Source organism: Chiloscyllium plagiosum, unplaced genomic scaffold, assembly GCF_037043375.1.
Source record: "Chiloscyllium plagiosum isolate Xiang-an unplaced genomic scaffold, Cpla_swu_hap1 HiC_scaffold_10, whole genome shotgun sequence".
In the NCBI taxonomy this organism is placed as follows: Eukaryota; Metazoa; Chordata; class Chondrichthyes; order Orectolobiformes; family Hemiscylliidae; genus Chiloscyllium; species Chiloscyllium plagiosum.
In genome coordinates this window covers 97,690,239-97,716,666 of record NW_028270148.1, presented here as the reverse complement: position 1 = coordinate 97,716,666, position 26,428 = coordinate 97,690,239, and the positions used below count along the sequence as shown (strand labels likewise).

The window sequence follows — 26,428 nt, the reverse complement described above, 5'->3', positions numbered from 1 at the left end:
GTGGGGGATGAAGTGGCAGTGGGAGGGTGAGTGTTTGGGATGGGGTGCAGTGGGAGGGTGAGTGTTTGGGATGGGGTGCAGTGGGAGGGTGTGTGGGGGATGGGGTGCAGTGGGAGGGTGAGTGTGGGGGATGGGGTGCAGTGGGTGTGTGGGGGGTACGGTGTGCAGTGGGTGGATGAGTGTGGGGTACGGGTGTACAGTGGGAGGGTGTGTGGGGGCTTTGGGGTGCATTGCGAGGGTGGGTGGGGGAGATGGAGTGCAGTGGGTGTGTGTGGAGGAAGGGGTGCAGTGGGAGGGTGTGTGTGGAGGATGGGGTGCAGTGGGAAGGTGAGTGTGAGGGATGGGGTGTAGTGGGAGGCTGAGTGTGGGGAATGGGATGCAGTGGGAGGGTGTACGTGGAGGATGGGGTGCAGTGGGAGGGTGAGTGTGGGTGATTGGGTGTAGTGGAAGGGTGAGTGTGGGGTGATGGGCTTTAGTGGGTGAGTGTGGGTGATGGGGTGTAGTGGGAGGGTGTGTGTGGGGGATGGGGTGTAGTGGGTGTGTGTGGGGTACGGTGTGCAGCGGGAGGGGGAGTGTGGGGAATGGGGTTTAGTGGGTGAGTGTGGGTGATGGGGTGTAGTGGGAGGGTGAGTGAGGGGGAATGGGGTTCAGTGGGAGGGTGAGTGTGGGGTTAGTGGTGTAGTGGGAGGGTGAGTGTGGGGGATGAGGTGGCAGTGGGAGGGTTCGTGTTTGGGATGGGGTGTAGTGGGAGGGTGAGGTGTGGGGGATGGGGCGCAGTTGGTGGATGAGTGTGGGGTATGGGTGTGCAGTGGGAGGGTGTGTGGGGAGGTTGGGGTGCATTGCGAGGGTGTGTGGGGGAGATGGGGTGCAGTGGGTGAGTGTGGGGTATGGTGTGCAGTGGGAGGGTGAGTGTGGGGAATGGGGTGTAGTGGGAGGGTGAGTGTGGGGGATGAGGTGGCAGTGGGAGGGTCAGTGTTTGGGATGGGGTGCAGTGGGAGGGTGAGTGTGGGGGATGGGGTATAGTGGGAGGGTGAGCGTGGGGGATGGGGTGTAGTGGGAGGGTGAGTGAGGGGAATGGAGTGTAGTGGGAGGGTGAGTGTTTGGGATGGGGTGCAGTGGGAGGGTGTGTGGGGGATGGGGTGCAGTTGGAGGGTGAGTGTGGGGGATGGGGTGCAGTGGGTGTGTGGGGGCTACGGTGTGCAGTGGTTGGATGAGTGTGGGGTACGGGGGTGCAGTGAGAGGGTGTGTGGGGGTTTGGGGTGCATTGCGAGGGTGTGTGGGGGAGATGGGGTGCAGTGGGTGAGTGTGGAGGATGGGGTGCAGTGGGTGAGTGTGGGGGATGGTGTGCAGTGGGAGGGTGAGTGTGGGGAATGGGGTGTAGTGGGAGGGTGAGTGAGGGGAATGGGGTGTAGTGGGAGGGTGAGTGTTTGGGATGGGGTGCAGTGGGAGGGTGAGTGTGGGGGATGGGGTGCAGTGGGAGGGTGAGTGTGGGGAATGGGGTGTAGTGGGAAGGTGAGTGTGGGGGATGGGGTGCAGTGGGAGGGTGAGTGTTTGGGATGGGGTGCAGTGGGAGGGTGAGTGTGGGGGATGGGGTGCAGTGGGAGGGTGAGTGTGGGGAATGGGGTGTAGTGGGAAGGTGAGTGTGGGGGATGGGGTGCAGTGGGAGGGTGAGTGTTTGGGATGGGGTGCAGTGGGAGGGTGAGTGTGGGGGTTGGGGTGCAGTGGGAGGGTGTGTGGGGAATGGGGTGTAGTGGGAAGATGAGTATGGGGGATGGGGTGTAGTGGGAGGGTGAGTGTGGGGGATGGGGTGTAGTGGGAGGGTGAAAGTGTGGGGAATGGGATTCAGTGGGAGGGTGAGTGTGGGGGTAGTGGTGTAGTGGGAGGGTGAGTGTGGGGGATGAGGTGGCAGTGGGAGGGTGAGTGTTTGGGATGGGGTGCAGTGGGAGGGTGAGTGTGGGGGATGGGGTGCAGTGGGAGGGTGAGTGTGGGGAATGGGGTGTAGTGGCAAGGTGAGTGTGGGGGATGGGGTGCAGTGGGAGGGTGAGTGTTTGGGATGGGGTGCAGTGGGAGGGTGAGTGTGGGGGATGGGGTGCAGTGGGAGGGTGTGTGGGGAATGGGGTGTAGTGGGAAGGTGAGTATGGGGGATGGGGCGTAGTGGGAGGGTGAGTGTGGGGGATGGGGTGTAGTGGGAGGGTGAGTGTGGTGGATGGGGCGCAGTGGGTGGATGTGTGGGGTATGGGTGTGCAGTGGGAGGGTGTGTGGGGGGGTTGGGGTGCATTGCGAGGGTGTGTGGGGGAGATGGGGTGCAGTGGGTGAGTGTGGGGGATGGTGTGCAGTGGGAGGGTGAGTGTGGGGAATGGGGTGTAGTGGGAGGGTGAGTGTGGGGGATGAAGTGGCAGTGGGAGGGTGAGTGTTTGGGATGGGGTGCAGTGGGAGGGTGAGTGTTTGGGATGGGGTGCAGTGGGAGGGTGTGTGGGGGATGGGGTGCAGTGGGAGGGTGAGTGTGGGGGATGGGGTGCAGTGGGTGTGTGGGGGGTACGGTGTGCAGTGGGTGGATGAGTGTGGGGTACGGGTGTACAGTGGGAGGGTGTGTGGGGGCTTTGGGGTGCATTGCGAGGGTGGGTGGGGGAGATGGAGTGCAGTGGGTGTGTGTGGAGGAAGGGGTGCAGTGGGAGGGTGTGTGTGGAGGATGGGGTGCAGTGGGAAGGTGAGTGTGAGGGATGGGGTGTAGTGGGAGGCTGAGTGTGGGGAATGGGATGCAGTGGGAGGGTGTACGTGGAGGATGGGGTGCAGTGGGAGGGTGAGTGTGGGTGATTGGGTGTAGTGGAAGGGTGAGTGTGGGGTGATGGGCTTTAGTGGGTGAGTGTGGGTGATGGGGTGTAGTGGGAGGGTGTGTGTGGGGGATGGGGTGTAGTGGGTGTGTGTGGGGTACGGTGTGCAGTGGGAGGGGGAGTGTGGGGAATGGGGTTTAGTGGGTGAGTGTGGGTGATGGGGTGTAGTGGGAGGGTGAGTGAGGGGGAATGGGGTTCAGTGGGAGGGTGAGTGTGGGGTTAGTGGTGTAGTGGGAGGGTGAGTGTGGGGGATGAGGTGGCAGTGGGAGGGTTCGTGTTTGGGATGAGGTGTAGTGGGAGGGTGAGGTGTGGGGGATGGGGCGCAGTTGGTGGATGAGTGTGGGGTATGGGTGTGCAGTGGGAGGGTGTGTGGGGAGGTTGGGGTGCATTGCGAGGGTGTGTGGGGGAGATGGGGTGCAGTGGGTGAGTGTGGGGTATGGTGTGCAGTGGGAGGGTGAGTGTGGGGAATGGGGTGTAGTGGGAGGGTGAGTGTGGGGGATGAGGTGGCAGTGGGAGGGTCAGTGTTTGGGATGGGGTGCAGTGGGAGGGTGAGTGTGGGGGATGGGGTATAGTGGGAGGGTGAGCGTGGGGGATGGGGTGTAGTGGGAGGGTGAGTGAGGGGAATGGAGTGTAGTGGGAGGGTGAGTGTTTGGGATGGGGTGCAGTGGGAGGGTGTGTGGGGGATGGGGTGCAGTTGGAGGGTGAGTGTGGGGGATGGGGTGCAGTGGGTGTGTGGGGGCTACGGTGTGCAGTGGGTGGATGAGTGTGGGGTACGGGGGTGCAGTGAGAGGGTGTGTGGGGGTTTGGGGTGCATTGCGAGGGTGTGTGGGGGAGATGGGGTGCAGTGGGTGAGTGTGGAGGATGGGGTGCAGTGGGTGAGTGTGGGGGATGGTGTGCAGTGGGAGGGTGAGTGTGGGGAATGGGGTGTAGTGGGAGGGTGAGTGAGGGGAATGGGGTGTAGTGGGAGGGTGAGTGTTTGGGATGGGGTGCAGTGGGAGGGTGAGTGTGGGGGATGGGGTGCAGTGGGAGGGTGAGTGTGGGGAATGGGGTGTAGTGGGAAGGTGAGTGTGGGGGATGGGGTGCAGTGGGAGGGTGAGTGTTTGGGATGGGGTGCAGTGGGAGGGTGAGTGTGGGGGATGGGGTGCAGTGGGAGGGTGAGTGTGGGGAATGGAGTGTAGTGGGAAGGTGAGTGTGGGGGATGGGGTGCAGTGGGAGGGTGAGTGTGGGGGTTGGGGTGCAGTGGGAGGGTGTGTGGGGAATGGGGTGTAGTGGGAAGGTGAGTATGGGGGATGGGGTGTAGTGGGAGGGTGAGTGTGGGGGATGGGGTGCAGTGGGAGGGTGAGTGTGGGTGATGGGGTGTAGTGGGAGGGTGAAAGTGTGGGGAATGGGGTTCAGTGGGAGGGTGAGTGTGGGGGTAGTGGTGTAGTGGGAGGGCGAGTGTGGGGGATGAGGTGGCAGTGGGAGGGTGAGTGTTTGGGATGGGGTGCAGTGGGAGGGTGAGTGTGGGGGATGGGGTGCAGTGGGAGGGTGAGTGTGGGGAATGGGGTGTAGTGGCAAGGTGAGTGTGGGGGATGGGGTGCAGTGGGAGGGTGAGTGTTTGGGATGGGGTGCAGTGGGAGGGTGAGTGTGGGGGATGGGGTGCAGTGGGAGGGTGTGTGGGGAATGGGGTGTAGTGGGAAGGTGAGTATGGGGGATGGGGCGTAGTGGGAGGGTGAGTGTGGGGGATGGTGTGTAGTGGGAGGGTGAGTGTGGTGGATGGGGTGTAGTGGGAGGGTGAGGTGTGGGGGATGGGGCGCAGTGGGTGGATGAGTGTGGGGTATGGGTGTGCAGTGGGAGGGTGTGTGGGGGGGTTGGGGTGCATTGCGAGGGTGTGTGGGGGAGATGGGGTGCAGTGGTTGAGTGTGGGGGATGGTGTGCAGTGGGAGGGTGAGTGTGGGGAATGGGGTGTAGTGGGAGGGTGAGTGTGGGGGATGAGGTGGCAGTGGGAGGGTGAGTGTTTGGGATGGGGTGCAGTGGGAGGGTGTGTGGGGGATGGGGTGCAGTGGGAGGGTGAGTGTGGGGGATGGGGTGCAGTGGGTGTGTGGGGGGTACGGTGTGCAGTGGGTGGATGAGTGTGGGGTACGGGTGTACAGTGGGAGGGTGTGTGGGGGCTTTGGGGTGGATTGCGAGGGTGGGTGGGGGAGATGGAGTGCAGTGGGTGAGTGTGGGGGATGGGGTGCAGTGGGTGTGTGGGGGGTACGGTGTGCAGTGGGTGGATGAGTGTGGGGTACGGGGGTGCAGTGAGAGGGTGTGTGGGGGTTTGGGGTGCATTGCGAGGGTGTGTGGGTGAGATGGGGTGCAGTGGGTGAGTGTGGAGGATGGGGTGCAGTGGGTGAGTGTGGGGGATGGTGTGCAGTGGGAGGGTGAGTGTGGGGAATGGGGTGTAGTGGGAGGGTGAGTGAGGGGAATGGGGTATAGTGGGAGGGTGAGTGTTTGGGATGGGGTGCAGTGGGAGGGTGAGTGTGGGGGATGGGGTGCAGTGGGAGGGTGAGTGTGGGGAATGGGGTGTAGTGGGAAGGTGAGTGTGGGGGATGGGGTGCAGTGGGAGGGTGAGTGTTTGGGATGGGGTGCAGTGGGAGGGTGAGTGTGGGGGATGGGGTGCAGTGGGAGGGTGAGTGTGGGGAATGGGGTGTAGTGGGAAGGTGAGTGTGGGGGATGGGGTGCAGTGGGAGGGTGAGTGTTTGGGATGGGGTGCAGTGGGAGGGTGAGTGTGGGGGTTGGGGTGCAGTGGGAGGGTGTGTGGGGAATGGGGTGTAGTGGGAAGGTGAGTATGGGGGATGGGGTGTAGTGGGAGGGTGAGTGTGGGGGATGGGGTGTAGTGGGAGGGTGAAAGTGTGGGGAATGGGGTTCAGTGGGAGGGTGAGTGTGGGGGTAGTGGTGTAGTGGGAGGGTGAGTGTGGGGGATGAGGTGGCAGTGGGAGGGTGAGTGTTTGGGATGGGGTGCAGTGGGAGGGTGAGTGTGGGGGATGGGGTGCAGTGGGAGGGTGAGTGTGGGGAATGGGGTGTAGTGGCAAGGTGAGTGTGGGGGATGGGGTGCAGTGGGAGGGTGAGTGTTTGGGATGGGGTGCAGTGGGAGGGTGAGTGTGGGGGATGGGGTGCCGTGGGAGGGTGTGTGGGGAATGGGGTGTAGTGGGAAGGTGAGTATGGGGGATGGGGCGTAGTGGGAGGGTGAGTGTGGGGGATGGGGTGTAGTGGGAGGGTGAGGTGTGGGGGATGGGGCGCAGTGGGTGGATGAGTGTGGGGTATGGGTGTGCAGTGGGAGGGTGTGTGGGGGGGTTGGGGTGCATTGCGAGGGTGTGTGGGGGAGATGGGGTGCAGTGGGTGAGTGTGGGGGATGGTGTGCAGTGGGAGGGTGAGTGTGGGGAATGGGGTGTAGTGGGAGGGTGAGTGTGGGGGATGAGGTGGCAGTGGGAGGGTGAGTGTTTGGGATGGGGTGCAGTGGGAGGGTGAGTGTTTGGGATGGGGTGCAGTGGGAGGGTGTGTGGGGGATGGGGTGCAGTGGGAGGGTGAGTGTGGGGGATGGGGTGCAGTGGGTGTGTGGGGGGTACGGTGTGCAGTGGGTGGATGAGTGTGGGGTACGGGTGTACAGTGGGAGGGTGTGTGGGGGCTTTGGGGTGCATTGCGAGGGTGGGTGGGGGAGATGGAGTGCAGTGGGTGAGTGTGGGGGATGGGGTGCAGTGGGTGAGTGTGGGGGATGGTGTGCAGTGGGAGCATGAGTGTGGGGAATGGGGTGTAGTGGGAGGGTGAGTGGAGAATGGGGTTCAGTGGGAGGGTGTGTGTGTGGGGATGGGGTGTAGTGGGAGGGTGAGTGGAGAATGGGGTTCAGTGGGAGGATGAGTGTGTGGGGATGGGGTGCAGTGGGAGGGTGAGTGTGGGGAATGGGGTGTAGTGGGAGGGTGAGTGTGGGGGATGAGGTGGCAGTGGGAGGGTGAGTGTTTGGGATGGGGTGCAGTGGGAGGGTGTGTGGGGGATGGGGTGCAGTGGGAGGGTGAGTGTGGGGGATGGGGTGCAGTGGGTGTGTGGGGGGTACGGTGTGCAGTGGGTGGATGAGTGTGGGGTACGGGTGTACAGTGGGAGGGTGTGTGGGGGCTTTGGGGTGGATTGCGAGGGTGGGTGGGGGAGATGGAGTGCAGTGGGTGAGTGTGGGGGATGGGGTGCAGTGGGTGTGTGGGGGGTACGGTGTGCAGTGGGTGGATGAGTGTGGGGTACGGGGGTGCAGTGAGAGGGTGTGTGGGGGTTTGGGGTGCATTGCGAGGGTGTGTGGGTGAGATGGGGTGCAGTGGGTGAGTGTGGAGGATGGGGTGCAGTGGGTGAGTGTGGGGGATGGTGTGCAGTGGGAGGGTGAGTGTGGGGAATGGGGTGTAGTGGGAGGGTGAGTGAGGGGAATGGGGTATAGTGGGAGGGTGAGTGTTTGGGATGGGGTGCAGTGGGAGGGTGAGTGTGGGGGATGGGGTGCAGTGGGAGGGTGAGTGTGGGGAATGGGGTGTAGTGGGAAGGTGAGTGTGGGGGATGGGGTGCAGTGGGAGGGTGAGTGTTTGGGATGGGGTGCAGTGGGAGGGTGAGTGTGGGGGATGGGGTGCAGTGGGAGGGTGAGTGTGGGGAATGGGGTGTAGTGGGAAGGTGAGTGTGGGGGATGGGGTGCAGTGGGAGGGTGAGTGTTTGGGATGGGGTGCAGTGGGAGGGTGAGTGTGGGGGTTGGGGTGCAGTGGGAGGGTGTGTGGGGAATGGGGTGTAGTGGGAAGGTGAGTATGGGGGATGGGGTGTAGTGGGAGGGTGAGTGTGGGGGATGGGGTGTAGTGGGAGGGTGAAAGTGTGGGGAATGGGGTTCAGTGGGAGGGTGAGTGTGGGGGTAGTGGTGTAGTGGGAGGGTGAGTGTGGGGGATGAGGTGGCAGTGGGAGGGTGAGTGTTTGGGATGGGGTGCAGTGGGAGGGTGAGTGTGGGGGATGGGGTGCAGTGGGAGGGTGAGTGTGGGGAATGGGGTGTAGTGGCAAGGTGAGTGTGGGGGATGGGGTGCAGTGGGAGGGTGAGTGTTTGGGATGGGGTGCAGTGGGAGGGTGAGTGTGGGGGATGGGGTGCCGTGGGAGGGTGTGTGGGGAATGGGGTGTAGTGGGAAGGTGAGTATGGGGGATGGGGCGTAGTGGGAGGGTGAGTGTGGGGGATGGGGTGTAGTGGGAGGGTGAGGTGTGGGGGATGGGGCGCAGTGGGTGGATGAGTGTGGGGTATGGGTGTGCAGTGGGAGGGTGTGTGGGGGGGTTGGGGTGCATTGCGAGGGTGTGTGGGGGAGATGGGGTGCAGTGGGTGAGTGTGGGGGATGGTGTGCAGTGGGAGGGTGAGTGTGGGGAATGGGGTGTAGTGGGAGGGTGAGTGTGGGGGATGAGGTGGCAGTGGGAGGGTGAGTGTTTGGGATGGGGTGCAGTGGGAGGGTGAGTGTTTGGGATGGGGTGCAGTGGGAGGGTGTGTGGGGGATGGGGTGCAGTGGGAGGGTGAGTGTGGGGGATGGGGTGCAGTGGGTGTGTGGGGGGTACGGTGTGCAGTGGGTGGATGAGTGTGGGGTACGGGTGTACAGTGGGAGGGTGTGTGGGGGCTTTGGGGTGCATTGCGAGGGTGGGTGGGGGAGATGGAGTGCAGTGGGTGAGTGTGGGGGATGGGGTGCAGTGGGTGAGTGTGGGGGATGGTGTGCAGTGGGAGCATGAGTGTGGGGAATGGGGTGTAGTGGGAGGGTGAGTGGAGAATGGGGTTCAGTGGGAGGGTGTGTGTGTGGGGATGGGGTGTAGTGGGAGGGTGAGTGGAGAATGGGGTTCAGTGGGAGGATGAGTGTGTGGGGATGGGGTGCAGTGGGAGGGTGAGTGTGGGGTCGTGGTGCAGTGGGAGGGTGAGTGTGGGGGATGAGGTGGCAGTGGGAGGGTGAGTGTTTGGGATGGGGTGCAGTGGGAGGGTGTGTGTGGGGGATGGGGTGCAGTGGGAGGGTGAGTGTGGGGAATGGGGTGTAGTGGGAGGGTGAGTGTGGGGGATGGGGTGTAGTGGGAGGGTGAGTGTGGGGGATGGGGTGTAGTGGGAGGGTGAGGTGTGGGGGGATGGGGTGCAGTGGGAGGGTGTGTGGGGGGTGGGGTGCAGTGGGTGTGTCGGGTGTACGGTGTGCAGTGGGTGGATGAGTGTGGGGTATGGTTGTGCAGTTGGAGGGTGTGTGGGGGGGTTGGGGTGCATTGCGAGGGTGTGTGGGGGAGATGGGGTGCAGTGGGTGAGTGTGGGGGATGGTGTGCATTGGTAGGGTGAATGTGTGGGGAATGGGGTTCAGTGGGAGGGTGAGTGTGGGGGTAGTGGTGTAGTGGGAGGGTGAGTGTGGGGGATGAGGTGGCAGTGGGAGGGTGAGTGTTTGTGATGGGGTGCAGTGGGAGGGTGAGTGTGGGGGATGGGGTGCAGTGGGAGGGTGAGTGTGAGGAATGGGGTGTAGTGGGAAGGTGAGTGTGGGGGATGGGGTGCAGTGGGAGGGTGAGTGTTTGGGATGGGGTGCAGTGGGTGAGTGTGGGGGATGGGGTGCAGTGGGAGGGTGTGTGTGGGGACAGGGTGCAGTGGGTGAGTGTGGGTGTGGGGGAATGGGGTGTAGATGGAGGGTGAGTGTGGGGGATGGGGTGAGTGTGGGGAATGGGGTGCAGTGGGAGGGTGTGTGTGGAGGAAGGGGTGCAGTGGGAGGGTGTGTGGGGGATGGGGTGCAGTGGGAGGGTGAGTGTGGGGGATGGGGTGCAGTGGGTGTGTGGGGGGTACGGTGTGCAGTGGGTGGATGAGTGTGGGGTACGGGTGTGCAGTGGGAGGGTGTATGGGGAGGGTTGGTGTGCATTGCGAGGGAGTGTGGGGTGCAGTGGGTGAGTGTGGGGGATGGTGTGCAGTGGGAGGGTGTGTGGGGGATGGGGTGTGTGTGGGGGATGGGGTGCAGTGGGAGGGTGTGTGTGGAGGAAGGGGTGTAGTGGGAGGGTGTGTGGGGGATGGGGTGCAGTGGGTGGGTGAGTGTGGGGAATGGGGTGTAGTGGGAAGGTGAGTATGGGGATGGGGTGCAGTGGGATGGTGAATGTGGGGGATGGGGTGTAGTGGGAGGGTGAGTTGTGGGGGATGGGGTGTAGTGGGAGGGTGAGTGAGGGGAATGGGGTGCAGTGGGAGGGTGAGTGTGGGGAATGGGGTGTAGTGGCAAGGTGAGTGTGGGGGATGGGGTGCAGTGGGAGGGTGAGTGTGGGGGTAGTGGTGTAGTGGGAGGGCGAGTGTGGGGGATGAGGTGGCAGTGGGAGGGTGAGTGTTTGGGATGGGGTGCAGTGGGAGGGTGAGTGTGGGGGATGGGGTGCAGTGGGAGGGTGAGTGTGGGGGTAGTGGTGTAGTGGGAGGGCGAGTGTGGGGGATGAGGTGGCAGTGGGAGGGTGAGTGTTTGGGATGGGGTGCAGTGGGAGGGTGAGTGTGGGGGATGGGGTGCAGTGGGAGGGTGAGTGTGGGGAATGGGGTGTAGTGGCAAGGTGAGTGTGGGGGATGGGGTGCAGTGGGAGGGTGAGTGTTTGGGATGGGGTGCAGTGGGAGGGTGAGTGTGGGGGATGGGGTGCAGTGGGAGGGTGTGTGGGGAATGGGGTGTAGTGGGAAGGTGAGTATGGGGGATGGGGCGTAGTGGGAGGGTGAGTGTGGGGGATGGTGTGTAGTGGGAGGGTGAGTGTGGTGGATGGGGTGTAGTGGGAGGGTGAGGTGTGGGGGATGGGGCGCAGTGGGTGGATGAGTGTGGGGTATGGGTGTGCAGTGGGAGGGTGTGTGGGGGGGTTGGGGTGCATTGCGAGGGTGTGTGGGGGAGATGGGGTGCAGTGGTTGAGTGTGGGGGATGGTGTGCAGTGGGAGGGTGAGTGTGGGGAATGGGGTGTAGTGGGAGGGTGAGTGTGGGGGATGAGGTGGCAGTGGGAGGGTGAGTGTTTGGGATGGGGTGCAGTGGGAGGGTGTGTGGGGGATGGGGTGCAGTGGGAGGGTGAGTGTGGGGGATGGGGTGCAGTGGGTGTGTGGGGGGTACGGTGTGCAGTGGGTGGATGAGTGTGGGGTACGGGTGTACAGTGGGAGGGTGTGTGGGGGCTTTGGGGTGGATTGCGAGGGTGGGTGGGGGAGATGGAGTGCAGTGGGTGAGTGTGGGGGATGGGGTGCAGTGGGTGTGTGGGGGGTACGGTGTGCAGTGGGTGGATGAGTGTGGGGTACGGGGGTGCAGTGAGAGGGTGTGTGGGGGTTTGGGGTGCATTGCGAGGGTGTGTGGGTGAGATGGGGTGCAGTGGGTGAGTGTGGAGGATGGGGTGCAGTGGGTGAGTGTGGGGGATGGTGTGCAGTGGGAGGGTGAGTGTGGGGAATGGGGTGTAGTGGGAGGGTGAGTGAGGGGAATGGGGTATAGTGGGAGGGTGAGTGTTTGGGATGGGGTGCAGTGGGAGGGTGAGTGTGGGGGATGGGGTGCAGTGGGAGGGTGAGTGTGGGGAATGGGGTGTAGTGGGAAGGTGAGTGTGGGGGATGGGGTGCAGTGGGAGGGTGAGTGTTTGGGATGGGGTGCAGTGGGAGGGTGAGTGTGGGGGATGGGGTGCAGTGGGAGGGTGAGTGTGGGGAATGGGGTGTAGTGGGAAGGTGAGTGTGGGGGATGGGGTGCAGTGGGAGGGTGAGTGTTTGGGATGGGGTGCAGTGGGAGGGTGAGTGTGGGGGTTGGGGTGCAGTGGGAGGGTGTGTGGGGAATGGGGTGTAGTGGGAAGGTGAGTATGGGGGATGGGGTGTAGTGGGAGGGTGAGTGTGGGGGATGGGGTGTAGTGGGAGGGTGAAAGTGTGGGGAATGGGGTTCAGTGGGAGGGTGAGTGTGGGGGTAGTGGTGTAGTGGGAGGGTGAGTGTGGGGGATGAGGTGGCAGTGGGAGGGTGAGTGTTTGGGATGGGGTGCAGTGGGAGGGTGAGTGTGGGGGATGGGGTGCAGTGGGAGGGTGAGTGTGGGGAATGGGGTGTAGTGGCAAGGTGAGTGTGGGGGATGGGGTGCAGTGGGAGGGTGAGTGTTTGGGATGGGGTGCAGTGGGAGGGTGAGTGTGGGGGATGGGGTGCCGTGGGAGGGTGTGTGGGGAATGGGGTGTAGTGGGAAGGTGAGTATGGGGGATGGGGCGTAGTGGGAGGGTGAGTGTGGGGGATGGGGTGTAGTGGGAGGGTGAGGTGTGGGGGATGGGGCGCAGTGGGTGGATGAGTGTGGGGTATGGGTGTGCAGTGGGAGGGTGTGTGGGGGGGTTGGGGTGCATTGCGAGGGTGTGTGGGGGAGATGGGGTGCAGTGGGTGAGTGTGGGGGATGGTGTGCAGTGGGAGGGTGAGTGTGGGGAATGGGGTGTAGTGGGAGGGTGAGTGTGGGGGATGAGGTGGCAGTGGGAGGGTGAGTGTTTGGGATGGGGTGCAGTGGGAGGGTGAGTGTTTGGGATGGGGTGCAGTGGGAGGGTGTGTGGGGGATGGGGTGCAGTGGGAGGGTGAGTGTGGGGGATGGGGTGCAGTGGGTGTGTGGGGGGTACGGTGTGCAGTGGGTGGATGAGTGTGGGGTACGGGTGTACAGTGGGAGGGTGTGTGGGGGCTTTGGGGTGCATTGCGAGGGTGGGTGGGGGAGATGGAGTGCAGTGGGTGAGTGTGGGGGATGGGGTGCAGTGGGTGAGTGTGGGGGATGGTGTGCAGTGGGAGCATGAGTGTGGGGAATGGGGTGTAGTGGGAGGGTGAGTGGAGAATGGGGTTCAGTGGGAGGGTGTGTGTGTGGGGATGGGGTGTAGTGGGAGGGTGAGTGGAGAATGGGGTTCAGTGGGAGGATGAGTGTGTGGGGATGGGGTGCAGTGGGAGGGTGAGTGTGGGGAATGGGGTGTAGTGGGAGGGTGAGTGTGGGGGATGAGGTGGCAGTGGGAGGGTGAGTGTTTGGGATGGGGTGCAGTGGGAGGGTGTGTGGGGGATGGGGTGCAGTGGGAGGGTGAGTGTGGGGGATGGGGTGCAGTGGGTGTGTGGGGGGTACGGTGTGCAGTGGGTGGATGAGTGTGGGGTACGGGTGTACAGTGGGAGGGTGTGTGGGGGCTTTGGGGTGGATTGCGAGGGTGGGTGGGGGAGATGGAGTGCAGTGGGTGAGTGTGGGGGATGGGGTGCAGTGGGTGTGTGGGGGGTACGGTGTGCAGTGGGTGGATGAGTGTGGGGTACGGGGGTGCAGTGAGAGGGTGTGTGGGGGTTTGGGGTGCATTGCGAGGGTGTGTGGGTGAGATGGGGTGCAGTGGGTGAGTGTGGAGGATGGGGTGCAGTGGGTGAGTGTGGGGGATGGTGTGCAGTGGGAGGGTGAGTGTGGGGAATGGGGTGTAGTGGGAGGGTGAGTGAGGGGAATGGGGTATAGTGGGAGGGTGAGTGTTTGGGATGGGGTGCAGTGGGAGGGTGAGTGTGGGGGATGGGGTGCAGTGGGAGGGTGAGTGTGGGGAATGGGGTGTAGTGGGAAGGTGAGTGTGGGGGATGGGGTGCAGTGGGAGGGTGAGTGTTTGGGATGGGGTGCAGTGGGAGGGTGAGTGTGGGGGATGGGGTGCAGTGGGAGGGTGAGTGTGGGGAATGGGGTGTAGTGGGAAGGTGAGTGTGGGGGATGGGGTGCAGTGGGAGGGTGAGTGTTTGGGATGGGGTGCAGTGGGAGGGTGAGTGTGGGGGTTGGGGTGCAGTGGGAGGGTGTGTGGGGAATGGGGTGTAGTGGGAAGGTGAGTATGGGGGATGGGGTGTAGTGGGAGGGTGAGTGTGGGGGATGGGGTGTAGTGGGAGGGTGAAAGTGTGGGGAATGGGGTTCAGTGGGAGGGTGAGTGTGGGGGTAGTGGTGTAGTGGGAGGGTGAGTGTGGGGGATGAGGTGGCAGTGGGAGGGTGAGTGTTTGGGATGGGGTGCAGTGGGAGGGTGAGTGTGGGGGATGGGGTGCAGTGGGAGGGTGAGTGTGGGGAATGGGGTGTAGTGGCAAGGTGAGTGTGGGGGATGGGGTGCAGTGGGAGGGTGAGTGTTTGGGATGGGGTGCAGTGGGAGGGTGAGTGTGGGGGATGGGGTGCCGTGGGAGGGTGTGTGGGGAATGGGGTGTAGTGGGAAGGTGAGTATGGGGGATGGGGCGTAGTGGGAGGGTGAGTGTGGGGGATGGGGTGTAGTGGGAGGGTGAGGTGTGGGGGATGGGGCGCAGTGGGTGGATGAGTGTGGGGTATGGGTGTGCAGTGGGAGGGTGTGTGGGGGGGTTGGGGTGCATTGCGAGGGTGTGTGGGGGAGATGGGGTGCAGTGGGTGAGTGTGGGGGATGGTGTGCAGTGGGAGGGTGAGTGTGGGGAATGGGGTGTAGTGGGAGGGTGAGTGTGGGGGATGAGGTGGCAGTGGGAGGGTGAGTGTTTGGGATGGGGTGCAGTGGGAGGGTGAGTGTTTGGGATGGGGTGCAGTGGGAGGGTGTGTGGGGGATGGGGTGCAGTGGGAGGGTGAGTGTGGGGGATGGGGTGCAGTGGGTGTGTGGGGGGTACGGTGTGCAGTGGGTGGATGAGTGTGGGGTACGGGTGTACAGTGGGAGGGTGTGTGGGGGCTTTGGGGTGCATTGCGAGGGTGGGTGGGGGAGATGGAGTGCAGTGGGTGAGTGTGGGGGATGGGGTGCAGTGGGTGAGTGTGGGGGATGGTGTGCAGTGGGAGCATGAGTGTGGGGAATGGGGTGTAGTGGGAGGGTGAGTGGAGAATGGGGTTCAGTGGGAGGGTGTGTGTGTGGGGATGGGGTGTAGTGGGAGGGTGAGTGGAGAATGGGGTTCAGTGGGAGGATGAGTGTGTGGGGATGGGGTGCAGTGGGAGGGTGAGTGTGGGGTCGTGGTGCAGTGGGAGGGTGAGTGTGGGGGATGAGGTGGCAGTGGGAGGGTGAGTGTTTGGGATGGGGTGCAGTGGGAGGGTGTGTGTGGGGGATGGGGTGCAGTGGGAGGGTGAGTGTGGGGAATGGGGTGTAGTGGGAGGGTGAGTGTGGGGGATGGGGTGTAGTGGGAGGGTGAGTGTGGGGGATGGGGTGTAGTGGGAGGGTGAGGTGTGGGGGGATGGGGTGCAGTGGGAGGGTGTGTGGGGGGTGGGGTGCAGTGGGTGTGTCGGGTGTACGGTGTGCAGTGGGTGGATGAGTGTGGGGTATGGTTGTGCAGTTGGAGGGTGTGTGGGGGGGTTGGGGTGCATTGCGAGGGTGTGTGGGGGAGATGGGGTGCAGTGGGTGAGTGTGGGGGATGGTGTGCATTGGTAGGGTGAATGTGTGGGGAATGGGGTTCAGTGGGAGGGTGAGTGTGGGGGTAGTGGTGTAGTGGGAGGGTGAGTGTGGGGGATGAGGTGGCAGTGGGAGGGTGAGTGTTTGTGATGGGGTGCAGTGGGAGGGTGAGTGTGGGGGATGGGGTGCAGTGGGAGGGTGAGTGTGAGGAATGGGGTGTAGTGGGAAGGTGAGTGTGGGGGATGGGGTGCAGTGGGAGGGTGAGTGTTTGGGATGGGGTGCAGTGGGTGAGTGTGGGGGATGGGGTGCAGTGGGAGGGTGTGTGTGGGGACAGGGTGCAGTGGGTGAGTGTGGGTGTGGGGGAATGGGGTGTAGATGGAGGGTGAGTGTGGGGGATGGGGTGAGTGTGGGGAATGGGGTGCAGTGGGAGGGTGTGTGTGGAGGAAGGGGTGCAGTGGGAGGGTGTGTGGGGGATGGGGTGCAGTGGGAGGGTGAGTGTGGGGGATGGGGTGCAGTGGGTGTGTGGGGGGTACGGTGTGCAGTGGGTGGATGAGTGTGGGGTACGGGTGTGCAGTGGGAGGGTGTATGGGGAGGGTTGGTGTGCATTGCGAGGGAGTGTGGGGTGCAGTGGGTGAGTGTGGGGGATGGTGTGCAGTGGGAGGGTGTGTGGGGGATGGGGTGTGTGTGGGGGATGGGGTGCAGTGGGAGGGTGTGTGTGGAGGAAGGGGTGTAGTGGGAGGGTGTGTGGGGGATGGGGTGCAGTGGGTGGGTGAGTGTGGGGAATGGGGTGTAGTGGGAAGGTGAGTATGGGGATGGGGTGCAGTGGGATGGTGAATGTGGGGGATGGGGTGTAGTGGGAGGGTGAGTTGTGGGGGATGGGGTGTAGTGGGAGGGTGAGTGAGGGGAATGGGGTGTAGTGGGAGGGTGAGTGTGGGGGATGGGTTGCAGTGGGAGGGTGAGTATGGGGAATGGGGTGTAGTGGGATGGTGAGTGTGGGGGATGGGGTGGAGTGGGAAGGTGAGTGTGGGGATGGGGTGCAGTGGGATGGTGAATGTGGGGGATGGGGTGTAGTGGGAGGGTGAGTTGTGGGGGATGGGGTGTAGTGGGAGGGTGAGTGAGGGGAATGGGGTGTAGTGGGAGGGTGAGTGTGGGGGATGGGTTGCAGTGGGAGGGTGAGTATGGGGAATGGGGTGTAGTGGGATGGTGAGTGTGGGGGATGGGGTGCAGTGGGATGGTGAATGTGGGGGATGGGGTGTAGTGGGAGGGTGAGGTGTGGGGGATGGGGCGTAGTGGGAGGGAGAGTGAGGGGAATGGGGTGTAGTGGGAGGGTGAGTGAGGGGAATGGGGTGTAGTGGGAGGGTGAGTGTGGGGAATGGGGTGTAGTGGGAGGGTGAGTGTGGGGGATGGGTTGCAGTGGGAGGGTGAGTATGGGGAATGGGGTGTAGTGGGATGGTGAGTGTGGGGGATGGGGTGGAGTGGGAAGGTGAGTGTGGGGATGGGGTGCAGTGGGATGGTGAATGTGGGGGATGGGGTGTAGTGGGGGATGGGGTGTAGTGGGAGGGTGAGTGAGGGGAATGGGGTGTAGTGGGAGGGTGAGTGTGGGGGATGGGTTGCAGTGGGAGGGTGAGTATGGGGAATGGGGTGTAGTGGGATGGTGAGTGTGGGGGATGGGGTGCAGTGGGATGGTGAATGTGGGGGATGGGGTGTAGTGGGAGGGTGAGGTGTGGGGGATGGGGCGTAGTGGGAGGGAGAGTGAGGGGAATGGGGTGTAGTGGGAGGGTGAGTGTGGGGGTAGTGGTGTAGTGGGAGGGTGAGTGTGTGGGATGAGGTGGCAGTGGGAGGGTGAGTGTTTGGGATGGGGTGCAGTGGGGGGGTGAGTGTGGGGTATGGGGTGCAGTGGGAGGGTGTGTCTGGGGGATGGGTTGCAGTGGGAGGGTGTGTGTGTGTGATGGGGTGTAGTGGGAGGGTGAGTGGAGAATGGGGTTCAGTGGGAGGGTGAGTGTGTGGGGATGGGGTGAAGTGGGAGGGTGAGTGTGGGGGATGGTGTGCAGTGGGTGTGTGTGGGGTACGGGTGTGCAGTGGGAGGGTGTGTGTGGGGAATGGGGTGTAGAGGGAGGGTGAGTGTGGGGGATGGGGTGCAGTGGGAGGGTGTGTGGGGGGGATGGGGTGTAGTGAGTGTGTGTGTCGGGGATGGGGTGCAGTGGTAGGGTGAGCATGGGGGATGTGGTGTAGTGGGTGAGTGTGGGGGATGGTGTGCAGTGGGTGTGTGTGGGGTACGGGTGTGCAATGGGAGGGTGTGTGTGGGGAACGGGGTGTGTGGGGGGGACGGGGTGCAGCGGGAGGGTGTGTGTGGGGGACGGGATGCAGTAGGTGAGTGTGGGTGTGGGGGATGGGGTGTAGTGGGAGGGTGTGTGTGGAGGAAGGGGTGCAGTGGGAGTGTGTGTGTGGAGGATGGGGTGTAGTGGGAGGGTGAGTGTGGGGAATGGGGTGCAGTGGGAGGGTGTGTCTGTGGAGAATGGGGTGTAGTGGGAAGATGAGTGTGGGGGATTGGGTGTAGTGGAAGGGTGAGTGTGGAGGATGGGGTGCAGTGGGAGGGTGAGTGTGAGGGTTGGGTGTAGTGGGAGGGTGTGTGTGGGGGATGGGGTGCAGTTGGAGGGTGTGTGTCGGGTATGAGGTGTAGTGGGGGGGGGGGGAGTGTGGGGGATGGGGTTTAGTGGGTGAGTGTGGGTGATGGGGTGTAGTGGGAGGGTGTGTGTGGGGGATGGGGTGGAGTGGGTGTGTGCGGGGTACGGTGTGCAGTGGGAGGGGGAGTGTGGGGGATGGGGTTTAGTGGGTGAGTGTGGGTGATGGGGTGGCAGTGGGAGGGTGAGTGTAGGGGATGGGGTGGCAGTGGGAGGGTGAGTGTGGGGGATGAGGTGGCAATGGGAGGGTGAGTGCGGGGGATGGGGTGTAGTGGGAGGATGAGTGTGGGGTACGGGTGTGCAGTGGGAGGATGAGTGTGGGGTACGGGTGTGCAGTGGGAGGGTGAGTGTGGGGTACGGGTATGCAGAGTGAGGGTGAGTGTGGGGTACGGGTGTGCAGTGGGAGGGTGAGTGTGGGGAATGGGGTGTAGAGGGAGGGTGAGTGTGGGGGATGGGGTATAGTGGGAGGGTGAGTGTGGGGGATGGGGTATAGTGGGAGGGTGAGTGTGGGGGATGGGGTGTAGTGGGAGAGTGAGTGTGGGGGATGGGGTGTAGTGGGAGGGTGAATGTGGGGGATGGGGTGTAGTGGGTGAGTGCGGGGAATGGGGTGCAGTGGGAGGGTGAGTATGGGGAATGGGGTTCGGAGGGTTTATGTGGGGGATGGCTTGCATTGGGTGAGTGTGGGGGACGGGGTGCAGTGGGAGAGTGAGTGTATGGAATGGGGTGTAGTAGGAGGGTTTATGTGGGGACGGTGTGCAGTTGGAGGATGTGTCTGTGGGGAATGGGGTATAGTGTGAGGGTGAGTGTGGGGATGGGGTGTAGTGGGAGGGTGAGTGTGGGGTGTGGGGTATGGGGTGCAGTTGGAGGGTGAGTGTGGGGTATGGGGTGCAGTTGGAGGCTGTGTGTGGGGGATGGGGTGGCAGTGGGAGGGTGAGTGTGGGGAATGGGGTGGCAGTGGGAGGGTGTGTGTGGGGGGTGGGGTGCTGTGGGAGGGTGTGCGTGGGGCGTGGGGTGCTGTGGGAGGGTGTGTGTGGGGATGGGGTGCAGTGGGAGGGTGTGTGTGGGGGTCGGGTGCAGTGGGAGGGTGTGTGGGGGGGTGGGGTGCAGTGGGGGGTGGGGTGTAGTGGGGGGGATGGAGTGTAGTGGGAGAGTGTGTGGGGAGGGGTGGAGTGGGAGGGTGTGTGTGGGGAGGGGTGGAGTGGGAGGGTGTGGGTGGGGAGGGGTGGAGTGGGAGGGTGTGGGTGGGGAGGGGTGGAGTGGGAGGGTGTGTGTGGGTGACGGAGTACAGCGGGTGAGAGTGGGGGATGGGCTGCAGTGGGTATGTGGGGGACGGAGTGCAGTGGGAGGGTGTGTGTGGGGAATGGGGTGTAGTGGGAGGATGTGTATGTGGGGAATGGAGTGTGTGGGAGGGTGTGTGTAGGGGACTAGGGTGTGTGTGGGGGACTAGGGTGTGTGTGGGGGGTGGGGGATGGGGTGCAGTGGGAGGGTGTGTGTGGGGGAAGGGGTGCAGTGGGAGGGTGTGTGTCGGGGACGGGGTGCAGTGGGTGTGTGTGGAGGTACTGGGGTGTAGTAGGAGGGTGAGTCTGGGGGATGGGTGCAGTGGGATGGTGAGTTTGGGGGATGGGGTGCAGTGGGATGGTGTGGGGGGGGGTGCAGAGTGAGGGTGTGTGTGGGGGACTGGGTGCAGTGTGAGGGTGTGTGTGGGGGAAGGTGTGTGTGGGGGAAGGGGTGCAGTGGGAGGGTGTGTGTGGGGTATGGGGTGTAGTAGGAGGGTGAGTGTGGGGGATGGGGTGCAGTGGGAGGTGTGGGGTTTAAGATGGAGGTCGGTTATGAGGTGGGGGTGGGGGTGGGGTGTAGGAGGTTGGGATGGGGTTGGTCAGCGAGTCCGGAGTATCGCCCCCAGTGGGGGGGGTGGTCGGTGGTTGGGGGTCAGGAAGGCCCCCGTGTGATGAGCCACTTACTCTTTGACGATGACCTGTTGGAGTGGGGTCGGGCTCGCCTTCAGGTTTGACTCCCGTTTCTTGCCGCCTTTCGACATCTCGCCGGTGACCGCGCGCCCCCTCCAACCCGCTCCGCGACGCCGTAACCAGGCAACGGGAAGCGGCCGCGCTGCTGCTCTGCTGGGTCCTAGTTCCCGGCTGTGTCCATCAGCACCAATTCAGACACGTTCAGGTCTGATTCATTCACACACTCACGGTGAAGACCATCACCTCTGCCCTGCAAATATTGATATCTGGAAACGTGCTGAATGCAGCCACAGATCTTATTTGAGCTCCAATTCACCAAAATCAAAATGTGATATAATCCATATCTATAAACCACTTTCATAAACCACGAACTGGAGGGCAAGATGAGAGGGGAAAGATTTAACACGGACTTCAGGGACAACTTTTTCACACAGAGGGTGGTGCATGTATGAAATGAGCTTCCAGAGGAAATGGTCGAGCTGGTACAATTACAACATTTAAAATACCTCAGTACGTGAATACGAAGGGTTTAAGAGTGATATGGGCCAAATGCTGGCAAATGAGACTAGTTATTTAGGATACCTGGTTGGCATGGACGAGTTGGACCGAATGGTCTGTTTCTGAGCTGTACATCTCTATGACTGTATGACTCTAATATAATAGACACCAGATCGGCACCTCCCTCTACGTGCTGTCATAGGAGCTGACCAAAGCAAACAGTGTTTCAGTATATTGGCAAAAAAAGCAGAGGACTGGTGCTGCAAGATGTCTTCTAAATGTTTATTTTAATTTTTTTCTGGGCATATTTCTTACCGTCTTATGCTTGTATTACCTCAAGCATGAGGAGAAAGTGAGGTCTGCAGATGCTGGAGATCAGAGCTGAAAATGTGTTGCTGGAAAAGCGCAGCAGGTCAGGCAGCATCCAGGGAACAGGAGACGTTTCGGGCATAAGCCCTTCTTCAGGATTCCTGAAGAAGGGCTTATGCCCGAAACGTCGATTCTCCTGTTCCCTGGATGCTGCCTGACCTGCTGCGCTTTTCCAGCAACACATTTTCAGCTTACCTCAAGCATGTGTGGCTGAGGGGAGGGGATCAGGTACAATGCTAGTTGACTTTCATGGAAGCAACTGTGTGTGATTTAAAATGTTAAAAAGAAAAGACCCAGGAGTTAATTGGTGGAAGGGAAGAAGCTAGGGGGAAGTTGGAGTTTAACAGGAAGAATGAGGGACAGTGAGCACTATTTTGAAACAAAATACCAGTACAAAATATGGTGGCTTAATGGTAAGCACTGCTGCCTCACAGCACCAGGGTCCCAGGTTTGATTCCAGCCTCAGGCGACTGTCTGTGTGGAGTTTACACATTCTCCCTGCGTCTGCGTGGGTTTCTTCTGGGTACTCCACAGTCCAGAGATGTGCAGGTTAGATGAATTGGCCATGCTAAATTGCCCATAGCGTGACAGTACATTAGTCAGAGGGAAATGGGTCTGGATGGGTTACTCTTCGGAGGGTCGGTGTGGTCTTGTTGGGCCGAAGGGCCTGTTTCCACACCGTCGGGAATCTAATCATTGTTTGAGATCTGAGCGTTCAGTTGCTTGCAACTATTTCTTTAAACAATAGGAATAGTAGTTACCTGGAATGTCTCCTTGTCTCAGCAGATGCCATGGAGAAGGAGGAATTAGGAAACCGGGATGGAGTCTGTCAGTGGGTTTGATGGTGAAGCGAGGATTGGCATGGACTTCGCCAACAAGTTCCATCCTGCCCTTAAATTCACGAGATCGATCTAGGTCACCTCCCTCCCCTTTTCTTGATTCTTTACTTCCATCTCCAGCAACAGTCCATGGGCAGACATCTACTATAACCCAAAGACTCCCATAACTAGAGGCCTGGCAATCCAACCACAACGCCATAAACAAACAGATGGTATCTAGATCTATGTATCAACCCCATAGAAAACAAACAGGAAATGACATCACCAGGAACCCCATCCAGGACAAACATATTTCTAGAAAGCAGGAGACAACAGCTTCGCTTCACTTGGAGGTCGCCACTGGATATCAAATCTACAGTTCGGCGAGCAAACCTACACCCTAAACTCCCATAACCACCTGGACTGCATCTCCTCCAGCCCAGTATCCTGCAAGAATTCCATCCTGTTCGCCGAATTCCTGTCTCCCTTGCATCTGCTCAGATGAGGAGACATTCCATTCCCAAGCATCCCCGATGTCCACCTATCTCTCCCCCCACCTCCCTATCATCCAGATAGCTTCTCCAGTGTTCTAAGCCACCCCCCCTCCTCAAACATAATAAAGACAGGGACCAACTCTATTTTGATTTAATTCCCTGCCCTCCCTTTCACGGTTTGATCACACAGCATTGCGCTTTGATGTAAAGGGTAGTGCTTGTCACTGGCCATTCGGGTGTTTCCTTTTTTCCTGTTGGTGGAAACTGAATAAAGATTCGTGCACCTTGTGTCTTTCACTGTGTCTCACACCTGCACAGACACAACATGGGTGCTGGGGAAAAAATAAGCACTACCGCAGTTAGGCGGTAGTGCGGGGGTTAAGAAAAAAAAAAACCAGGCGTGTCAGAGGTTCTGTTCACCTAAAGGAAAAAAAAGAAAAAAAACAAATAAAGACAGGGAACCCCTATTCCTCACCTTCTACCCCATTAGTCTCTGTATCCAATCCATGATCTTTAAACACTTATGCCAACTCCACCGAGACCCCACCACCAATTACATCTCCCCCCCCCCCCCAACTTCTTTTCCTTCCACAAGGTCCATGCCCTTTGTCACTCATTGGTTCGTGCCACACTCCCCTGAACCCCCTGCTATCTTCCCCTGCAACCATAAAAGGTGCAAAACCAGCTGGCACACCACCCTTCTCACCTCCATCCAGGGTCCCAAACAGTCCTTCCAGGTGAGACAGAGGTTCACCTACCTGATCCTTCAACCAAGTTTACTGTATCTGGTGTTTCCAATGTGGTGTTCTCTACATTGGTGAGACCAAATGTAAACTAAGGGAACATTTCGTCGAGCATCTCAGCTGGACCTGCAATGGCTGACTTGACCTTCCAGTCACCGATCATTTTAATTCCCTTTCCCATTCCATCTCCAACATGACCATCCTTGGCCTCCTCCAGTGAATCAGACCGCAAATTGGAGGAACAACATCTCATCTCATCTTTCGCCTAGTCAGCCTACAGCCCAGCAGACTCAACACTGAGTTCTCCAATTTCAAATAAACTCCCTTCCCATTCCCCAATTCCCTTTCCAGCCCTCCTCCTCCCTTCCATTCCACATACCGAACCTTCCTTCCAGCCATTAACGAGATTCATTCCTCCCATCGATCTAACGGGCCGTACCCTCTACCTGTGGTCACCAATCACTACATTAACCCTCCACCCTCTCCCCATCCAAAAACCTACCCCACCCCTTTATCTATAGCACCCCTCACTCCCACCTCTAGTCCTGAAGAAGGGTTATACCCGAAACGTTGACTTCTCCACCTCCTATCTGGCTTGCTGCGTTCTTCGAGCTTGTCTACTTTGGATTCCAGCTTCTGCAGATTTTTTGTCACTATCTGGTATTTGGCTTCTGCCAAATGTTAACCAGTTACAAATTCCCTCAGCATATGCAATCACCCATCTGAGACGCTATGTGACTCAATTAAACCCCAACAATGGAACTTCACCCCCACCCCCCACCTCCCTTTTCCTTTTCAGTCAAATTTAGTTCTGTAATTCTCAATTCCTCAACAAATGAAGGAAGCAGAACTTTCTGACAAAAAATCAAAACCCACGAAATTTCTCCAATTTGCACGTTCTCAGAATTGCCCAGTCTGAATCAAACATCGGTTTGGTTTTTGTGGGGAAATAATTCCAATACAGATTACTTCAAAGATTTAGCTTGCCTGAAAAAAAATACTTTGTGAAGATATGAACAGACAGATCAGTGGGTTGTTGTAAGCATTCTGTGAAGTGTGTAACATTTTGAATTTTTCTGTTATTGCAAAATTTCCAAATTTTTTCCAAAACGTTTTGAGGAATCACATTGAATCATCAGCAAACCACAAAAGACATAAAAAGAACTGGCAAAATTCTAGTTCAACATGCTATTCTGAATGTTGACCAATGGATTTTCACTATGAATTTCAACAATTTCCACATTAAAAAGTGTACTAACAAAAATTGCAACTTAGAATTGTAACAATGTTTTTTTTTACAATAAGCTAGCTAATCATCTTCGTTTTGGAGGGAGTCCAGACAATACATTGTTCAAGATCAGGGAAGATTCCACTCAATGAGGGCATTGGGAAGCCAGTTGGGAAAATATAAGACAAGATTTGCATACTTGACATCGATGGGAGAAAATCTGATTTTCCAACAAAGTTTTGAATGGTGAAACAAGAATCTTGTTAGTGAGAGCATGAGACCTGTTTCCATCCATTTGCATGCCATTATTACCAAAATTCACCTTACTGATATGCGTTTTTCCATTCTCCCACTCAAAGGATAGAAACTGAACAGTGACTACCCGAGACATGAAGAAGATCAGAGCAGATACCAGACAATTGTAGCTTGCTGCTTACTTCCCCAGTCCTCCATCTTCCGTCGCAATCACTGATATCACAGGCTCCATGTGCAAAGACTGTTGACATCGCCCCATCCAGAGAGTTTGACATCAAACATGTACTACCCTCAATGCACCCTCATGGCACATCTCTATCTCAATTGCAAACCACTTCGATCTGCACTTCAATACTGTATGCTGGAGTGCATCTGCCATTATGATGCTTCTATCAGGAGACTGCTCACAGAGATGGACATCCATCTCATGGATTCAATCAGGATGTAACTCTCTTTCAATTTGTTCCCTTAGTGCTTACTCACTTGCACCATCTTGGATCCGCATAGCATCTCTAATGTGCCTTTTTTAATTTTGTTCCCTCACCCAGAGCTTAAAGGCTCAGAATATTTCAGTCTTGACTTACCTTTCAGTGGAGACACAAAATCAGGCACCTTGTCATGGTTGTCGGCAGTTATTAGTCAAAGGCTGTATGGGACCAAACTGTATCAATTTCCAACCTACACTATATGCCAGCAGCTGACACATCAGACATGTTGCATGTGCTAGAATGAAATAGATATGGCTCAAAGTGTGGGGGGAGTAATCCTTAGTCAGGCCAAGGGAGACTGCCTTCAGTCAGGAGCCTCAGCAAAGTAAGTAAAAGGAAGCCTCTAATATCAATCCAGGGACTTGGTCATGGCCATTCAACCACTTGAGGTGCCAAAGGTCACTATATCCAGGAAGTAGGCCCCAGTCAGTCCTGCCAGTTCATTGCAACCATTCTGAGGAATTCTGTAATTCAGGTGAAGAATTGCACTGATATCATCGGAGAGCTGGCCATTCATCGGTTGGGGCTGTTTGTCAGTGAGTCAAGAGTGGTGGACCATGGTTAATCTTGGGGTCAACTCAATAGGATGTGGGTGGAGGTGGGGTTTACCAGGGCCACTACTGTGGTAGAGAAATTGGGAAAGTCAGTTGGGGAATTGAAGGCAGCATGCTGGAATGCAGAGGGGAAACTGTGAAGTGTGGGGGAAGAGGGGGGAGAGATGTTATTGTATTGGGTGACTGTGGAAAGGGATTTCATCGATGCTCACAATCACCTTGACATCAAATTGTACAACACGATGGTTGACATGATGAGATTGTAGGTCTGTGGCAGGGAGTAATGTTGGGAGATGAAGTTGTCATTCAAAGACAAGGTTGGGAACATGTGGAAGCTCAGTAATGATGGGGTCATCAGGGAATGACAACAAGAACATGGAGGTAGAATTCTTTTCCAATTCTCTCGTCCACTAAAATCCTATCTTCTCCCTTAGTTCAAGCCATGTTTCATTTGTAAGCTACTCCCAGACATCTATATTTAAACTACCTTAAACTCATAGTCAGTTCTGTCACAGATACATAATACCAGAATAAATTAATTAACTAATTACAGCTGCTCTCCAGTGGAACTTGTTTGTTCCTGTCCAAGACTCAAAAAAACTTAGTAAATTTTAGTTAAATGGTAAAAAGAGGCAAAACTAGATCTTCAGAAAGAGATTAGATTAATATTTCTTTGCTCACTGAGCTTCACATTCAGTTCAATCTACACTCGAAAGATTGCTCTTTGGATAAATATGTTTCTCCAAAATTCCATATTTGATTTATAAGTGACCATCTTATGTTTATGAATTCTAGTTTTGGTCCTCCAACACATTTTGTGTACCTGTAATTATCTCAAGAATGTCTGTTCAGTCACACTCCGCTTTCTCTTTCTTTAAAGAAACTGCCTCTGCTTATTCAGTCTTGTCCTGAGAGTTCCAATTTTTCAATTCTAACATCATCCTTCTAATTGTTTTAGCCTTTATAGTAGTTTCATTCTATGGCAATCTGGACAATGCTTGATATATGGTCTGACCAAGGGTCCATACAACTTTAACAAAACTTCCCTGCTTTAGTTACCTCTATCCTTCTAGAATTGAATCCAACTTTGGATTTTTTTTTAATAGCCTCATTAACCAGTGTTACTTTTAATGATCTTTTCATTTTTACCTCATTTCCTGGAAAAAGTATTTAGTTTTTATTTTAAAGTCTTAAAGCAATTAGAGATAAAATTTTGGATAGTTCCTCTTTGATTTCATAACTTGAAGGTGTATCA

The 26,428-nt window shown here is 58.5% G+C and overlaps 1 protein-coding gene across 3 annotated transcripts in view; it reads right to left on the bottom strand.

Annotated features, from left to right (window-relative positions):
* Window positions 1-19,797, bottom strand: part of adgb (androglobin) — a 386,047-nt gene extending 366,250 nt beyond the window's left edge. For all 3 annotated transcript variants that reach the window (XR_015758508.1, XM_087991569.1, XM_087991570.1), the window contains exon 1: window positions 19,721-19,797. Coding sequence is in view for 2 of the 3 variants with exons in the window: in XM_087991569.1 (XP_087847695.1) it covers window positions 19,721-19,797 (77 nt within the window). In the remaining variant the exon portion in view is untranslated. The remainder of the gene's footprint in view (window positions 1-19,720) is intronic.
* Between the last annotated feature and the right edge of the window lie 6,631 nt (window positions 19,798-26,428).